Source organism: Octopus bimaculoides, chromosome 18, assembly GCF_001194135.2.
Source record: "Octopus bimaculoides isolate UCB-OBI-ISO-001 chromosome 18, ASM119413v2, whole genome shotgun sequence".
NCBI lineage: Eukaryota > Metazoa > Mollusca > Cephalopoda > Octopoda > Octopodidae > Octopus > Octopus bimaculoides.
In genome coordinates, this window is record NC_068998.1 from 51,951,817 (window position 1) to 51,958,860 (window position 7,044).

Here is a 7,044-nt window from a genome sequence, read left to right on the forward strand (position 1 = left end):
TATATATATATATATATATATATATATATATATATATATATCATCATCAAACATGTATATGATGGGCTTTTTTCAGTTTCCATCAAAAAGATCAGGTGGTATGAGAGGGGAATATATCTATTTAACCACTTGATATCTGTAGGATTTCAGCCATTCTGCAGCCTTCAACATGACATAATAATTTCAGTCTATAATAATTTATTTTACACACCTGCACAAATAAGCATGCTACACATTGCACAGTAGAATTGCACATTTACAAATCAATGCAGATATAGAAGGTAGCTCTTCAGATCACCAGAACCAATACTTCAACCCTGGTATGGGAGCCAGGTTGACTAGAGAAGCCGTATGTGATCGTCGCAGGATTCTATGAATCCATACATTGCATTACAAATTTTTACACACAAACACATCCAAATAAAAATTCAAGATGGCCAAGGCTGGAATATCTTATATCTTCCAAGTCCAATTGATTATGACTAACCTGGAAATAAACAGCAACAATATTTATAGTTAACAATCTTCCATGTGTCTGGACAATCTGCTAGGCAAGGCAGCAAAATTTCCCTTAAGCCACTTCCTACCATATTAAATAAAGAACACAAAAATGCCTCTGATATACAAGAAACAAAGCATGGTTATGGCTGAAACTTCTTTGATCATAAGTCTACTCAATCCAGACTAGCCTGGGGTTAAACAACAACTGTCTACATAATAGTTTATATAACAGACAAATCCAAAAACGATGTTTTCAGCTAAATAATAATTCTCAAAGTTGCGTGAAGTAATTTGCCAATACATCATTGGTGAAGACAATGTCTATGTATTTAACAAGTTTTCTTTGATATCCCATTGTCTCTGGTTCAGTCTTACTTGATGGCGCCTTAAACAATTGTCTCCTACTTTAGCCATGGGCGAAATCATTCTTTATGAGTGAAATTTGTTGACAGACCAATGGGTATAGTGTTGGTGTGATGAAAAATTTAGGAGGAAAGACAGAATATAAACAAACAGACAAGTGGAGAGCTTATTTATAGGTTTTAATAATACAACAGGTCTAAATATGTAGCAACATGTTCTTTTCGAAATTGTGGAGAAAAATTTGATGAATCTATGTTCCTCAATTGTTACATATTAAAGCTGTTTGTGAAACACGAGCAGGGAAGGAATTCTGGTTGGCTGACATTCAAGGGAAGTCCATGGAGATGGACAAAATCAGGATGATGGTCGGAAAGAAAACTAGTCAGGACTACTTGAGTGAGGGTAGGGAAAAACCAGCCAAATCCAAAGAGTGGAATCTACTATAGAATCAACACAAAATGCAGAAAGAGAGAGAGAAAGACTATTTCACGTCTGTGTTGATGAGTGACTTCATGCTAATAAGCTTTGGTGACCTTTGATGGGGATGCAGTCTAGGATGCTCTTATGTGAAGCAGCAACTCTGTCCTAGATACTGGTGCAGTATTCCATTGCAGGCTTCACCAGAGCATTATAGAATTGGAAGGTGAACCAGCTGAAATATACTGTAGGTTACAACATAAAAGATTAGGTTGATAATTTGAATGTGTTTTATTGCTTTGTTTTGGGGTTGTTTTTTAAGGTGATATTAATATTTTCTATAGAAACTAGAAAATTAAATCTTTAATATGATTAAAATTTTTTTTTTTTTTTTTTTTTTGTTAACCTTCGATAGAAACTGTTTTTTGTTGTCATAATTTTATGAAATAAATTCTAATTAAAAACGTTTTTTCTTCAATGTAGTGTGCCATCCTTGGGTTAGTAGAGGGTTAGTTCTTGTGAGAAAGAATATTTCCTGCCCCTAAGGAGAAAAGTCAGTCTTTGCAATGTTGAGGCTATGTAGTAAGCTAGGAGAGAACTCCAATAATGGTGAGATCTAGCATTTGCAACAGACTTGATTTAAGGGTCACAGCTGCACGTTTTCCATGTTCAGAGCGTGTGGGGCATAATATTTTCTTGCTATCTGTATAAATTGTGTTTTTGTGCTGGAACAAGACAGCTTAATTCTTTTATGATTATATTTCTTGTGGAATACACTGCATTTGTATTTCAATTAATTTTGAAAATGATGGAGAATTTGAAGGGATTTAGTAAAATAATTTACTTTCTCATTAAGAATCTGCAGTTTGGACATAAATTAAACTCAAGATTGTCACATAAAATTATCACTGAATGTTTTTACACTTTAAACCAGGTGTTATCTGAAGCAGGTTACAATCAAAAGTGTTTTAAACACTTAAAAGTTTTATGTGCAGGAAGATATGATTATCAATTCCTATTTAACTTAAGAAGTCAAGAATTATTTTATTTCCTATCTGTTAGCAATTTAATTAGTTAGGTTTTAAATCTTCAAGAACAAATAAGAAATTGCAGATATATTTATACAGCCACAACTTGAACTTGTACTGGATTTTAAGATGAAGACATGTCATGTGACCAATGAGGAATTTATTTGCTTCAGTTAGTAATCTAGGTTTAAGACCCAGGTTTGGAGAAATATTGGTTTCCAGTTTTACTGCTTCTCTTTTGTCTAATATTATTTGAAAGACAGTTAATTGTTAAAAGAAAATCTATTTTCAGGTTTCTTCTTTCTTTTTTTTTTTTACTTTTCTCTTTCCTTTTTCTTTTCTTCTTACCTTCTTCTATTCTCCTACCTCAGGCAGGTCTGTTATAACAAGCCATGAGCAGCCTTGATGTTTTTTTTTTTTTTTCCTTGTAGACATCGTGTAGCTTGAGCTATATTGTTCAATGTCTCTTCCAGTTTGTTGTTGTTGGATTTTTTAAGGCTGAAGGGTACTCTTTGCAGGAAATTTAACTGCTAATTTTGGTAGGTCAAATGACAACAACATGATAGTTCCTTCATTTATAAAACTAGGTGACTATGATGGGAAATCTAAGCAAGCTGTTGCATGAAATTCATGTTCTTTTTATACATAAACATTTCATATTTCAGCACTAACACTGCAATAGACATTATGTGTTCTTGCTACATAATATTTAGGTTATGAAATATAACACTGATGCGAGTATATATTATAAACATGTGTGTGCATGCGTGCACGTGCATTGACTCTTCTATATAAAATATAAAATTTCTGTATCAAAATTATACCATTATGATTTTTTTCAGGAAAATAAATTTTACTAATTTATTCATTATATAACATTTTCTCTTTATTGTTTCCAGTCCTTCCAGCAAAGATTCACCTTCCAAAGTAAGGTAAGTGAGATACCTTTCAACTACAGTTAGTAACTATACCATTTTTATCCCCACACTTTTCAACAAAGACAGGGTTGGGTGAGTTCCTCTTTTCTCAAATAAAACTTTGATAGAATGTTACTACATCTTCAAAGGGTTAATGAATGTCTTCACATCCATTTTTCAGTCTTTTCTCGACTTTGGTATAAGAAAAGAGTTTTTTTATTTCATTTTATTTTGTGTCAGTCATTGAACTGCTGCCATGCTGGAGCACCGCCTTAAAGTATTTCAGTCGAACAAATCCACCCACACCCCAGTACTTCTTTTCTGATACTTATTATATTGGTCTCTTTTGCCAAACCACTAAGTTAGAGAGAGATAAACAAACCAGCATCAGTTGTGAAGTGGTTGGATGGCAGGAACAAATAGACACACAGACACATACGCACACATATGCGTGTGTGCGCACGCACACACACACACACACACACACACACACATATTTGTGTAAGAATCCCTATTTAATCTCCATTTCCTTGCAATTTAATTTGCTAAAATAAGAAGAGGAAGAAGAATATTTTCAAATTTTGTCACAAGGCCAGCAATTTTGGGGGACGAGTAAGTTGATTATATAGACCCCAGGGTTCAACTGGTACTCATTTTATCGATCCTGAAAGGATGAAAAGTAAAGTCACCCTTGATGGAATTTGAACTCAGACTCTGAAGTCAGAAGAAAGACTTCCCAGCATTTCTTTCAGTGCAGTAATTATCCTGACTGCGAGCTACTTTCATAATAATCATAATGATTTCAAATTTTGGCACAAGGCCAGCAACTTCATGGGAGGGAGGGAGTCAACTACATCGACCCCAGTGTTCAACTTGTACCTATTTCATCAACCCCAAAAAAGACAAACAGCAAAGTTGACCTTGGCAGAATTTTGAATAATAATGATAAGCAGGAATACCATATTCTGATGTTCTTTTATTCCTTGTTATATTAAATGTTGGAAGTTTTCGGTCTTAATTTAGATATCTCAGAAGTTCTCCTTTCTTGTCACTGGATTTGATACAATTGTCTCCCATTTTATTGATCAAAAGACACAGCAGAGGAAGGCAAGATTTCATCTTGGAATATGATCCATCTTCTTAAGCTTACCATACTTTCCAAATATTTTCAATAGAATTTAACCAATTTTCAATGTTTGGAAATAAAAACAAAAATTTTCTAAAACAGCCTACAAATTATTACGATTCCTTTAAGATCATATTTCTGTTGTTATCCTCTGCACCAATAACCTCCATCTTTCTTCTAACTCTATGCCACCTTTCTACGATGACAACTCTCTCCATTACTCTCCTCTCACTCCCTCTCCTTCTTCTCTTTCACTTTGCTTCAAAATAACTTGCACTTATTGCAACTGTCACATTGTATGTGTAACTTGACAGCTGAAAAGCATAAACCATTCATTAAGGCTTTGTTTAGTGTTAATAAGGATCGTAAATATCGTTACAGAGAGCTCATAAATTCAATGCTAAAGTCCAGGTTTCATAATGTTTTATTGATGAGGACCAAATTACATTCAGGTTGGGATGTCATTATATTACAGTATGTCGAATTTCTAAACCAACACCTAGGTGAACTGGGTCATGCAGAATTAAGTGTCCTGTTGAGGCACAAAGCAATACAAGAAGCGAATGTGAACTTATATTCCAGATAAATGTTAGCCCAGTATTACAGTAATAATATTTTATCTACTCCAACATTTGTTCTCACCCTCTCTCTCATATATATATATATATATATATATATATATATATATATATACATTAGTGTGTGTGTGTAGAGACATGTGTATATATGTGTGTATATATGTATGTGTGTGTGTGTGTGTATATATATATATGTAATAGAGAAAGGCGGTGGGAGAGAGTTGTTACTTCTGAATAGAAAAGGCTGTTTGATTTATATGGCTCTCTCGGATGTAATATTCTGTATTCTGCTGGATACAAACGTCACATGTCAGAACTTTCTTATTACTGATTTATATTAATTTCATCTGTGCCACATAGTTTGGATTAATATGAAGAAAAAAACAAGGTTATTTCTCTCCTTGTGCTATGATGTCCACTATCAATACACACACACACACATCTTATAAGTGTATATGTGTGTGTGTGTGTGTGTGTGTGTGTATATATATATATATATATATATATATTACCTTTTCTGATGAGTTGTACTGCACCTCAGCATTATATACAATAAGTTCATTTTTAAGGTATAAAAGTTTATATATCACACACACACACACACACACAGACACATACACACCCCTATGTCAGGAAGTGACTGTTTGTTAGAGCAGTAAGAACTACAAACTCTAATAAAGGAACTCAATATTATTTAGTAGGAAAGTAAGATCAAATTAGATTTATAAAAATCAGTGTTATCAAGCTCGTTTTGCTCTGGCAGGTATGTTATATTATGTAACAGTGCATTCCTTATAATATAATTTACGGATAACAAATGTAAAATGATGATGACTACATATAGATATATATGTGCATGTGTGTGTGTTTGTATGATTGTTTAATGATATTTATTTACAATACCTTTCTATGAGTATTGCATTATGTTCCTCTTAACTATTTCCCATAAACATTATGTGACAGTATATCATCAACATTGGCTAATACATTTGTGAAATCAGATCTCCGTCACGTCCAAAAAATTTTCAAAATTTTTTTAAGTTTGTATTTTGAATATATTTTGCTGTTTAAATTCAATTACTTCCTGCTAAAGATTCTCAAAGTTTCTTTTTCTTTTTTTTTTTTATTACAAAGAATATTGATTCTGCGTATTATTGTATCAAGACTGTTTAGTTTGTTGCATATAATATCTATATTTAATATATGCATCATCTGGATAGAACTTTTTCCATATAAATATCAATTCTGAAAACATACCTACACTATAATTGTGTTGATGCGAATTTATTTACAATGCCATTCTAAGACTTTGTGAGATTGTGTTCCACTTATTACATATTTTATATAATGAGAACTTTATATGAAACCATATTTGCAATATCGACAAGAACATTTGTGGAAATGGAGCTCCTTCACATCTAAAAGTTTTATATTCTTTAAATTTTGTATATTGAATAATTTTGTTACGTAACCCAAAATAGATGTTACTGAAAATTCTGAAGAGATAAAATCACTCTGTGTGTGTGTGTGTGTGTGATGAATATATATTATGCATTCTCACTATTTTCTTTTGTCTCCTCTCAACTACTTCTACCTCCCCCTGTGTAAAGTGGGATAACCATATATCTCTTCTATAGCAAAACACTTGTGCTGCCCTCAATCATACTTTAGCCTTTCAACATCTGGCATAAAACCACCTTTCCCAGAAGAGAGTTATAGAGAGATGAGGATGATGATCATCATCATTTAACGTCCACTTTCCATGCTGGCATGGGTTGGATGGTTTGACTGAGGACTCAGCAACATCTGACAAGACAGAGAACCGTGTTTTGTTCTGTATAAGTGAGTGAGTCCATGTGTATTCAGCCTGCAGGTTCATTAATTAAACTAGAGTTTATCCCTGTCTGATCACAATGTTAACACCAGCTACACATTTTCAGCTGAGTAGAATGTTGGAGCAACAGGAAGTGAAGGACACAATGCACTGTCTGATTCTCAGGAATCAAACTCATGCCCTAAATACTATCAGCTCAGCACTCAAACCATTTAACGATGTACCTCACATAATTATATATATATTTATATATATATATGTGTGTGTGTGTGTGTGTGTG

At 33.2% G+C, this 7,044-nt stretch overlaps 1 protein-coding gene across 1 annotated transcript in view; it reads left to right on the plus strand.

The window, feature by feature from the left end:
- LOC106878091 (diacylglycerol kinase zeta-like) overlaps positions 1–7,044 on the plus strand; it is a 352,548-nt gene that overhangs the window by 221,752 nt on the left and 123,752 nt on the right. The window contains exon 8 of the mRNA XM_052974271.1: positions 3,209–3,241. Coding sequence (XP_052830231.1) covers positions 3,209–3,241 — 33 coding nt within the window. The remainder of the gene's footprint in view (positions 1–3,208; positions 3,242–7,044) is intronic.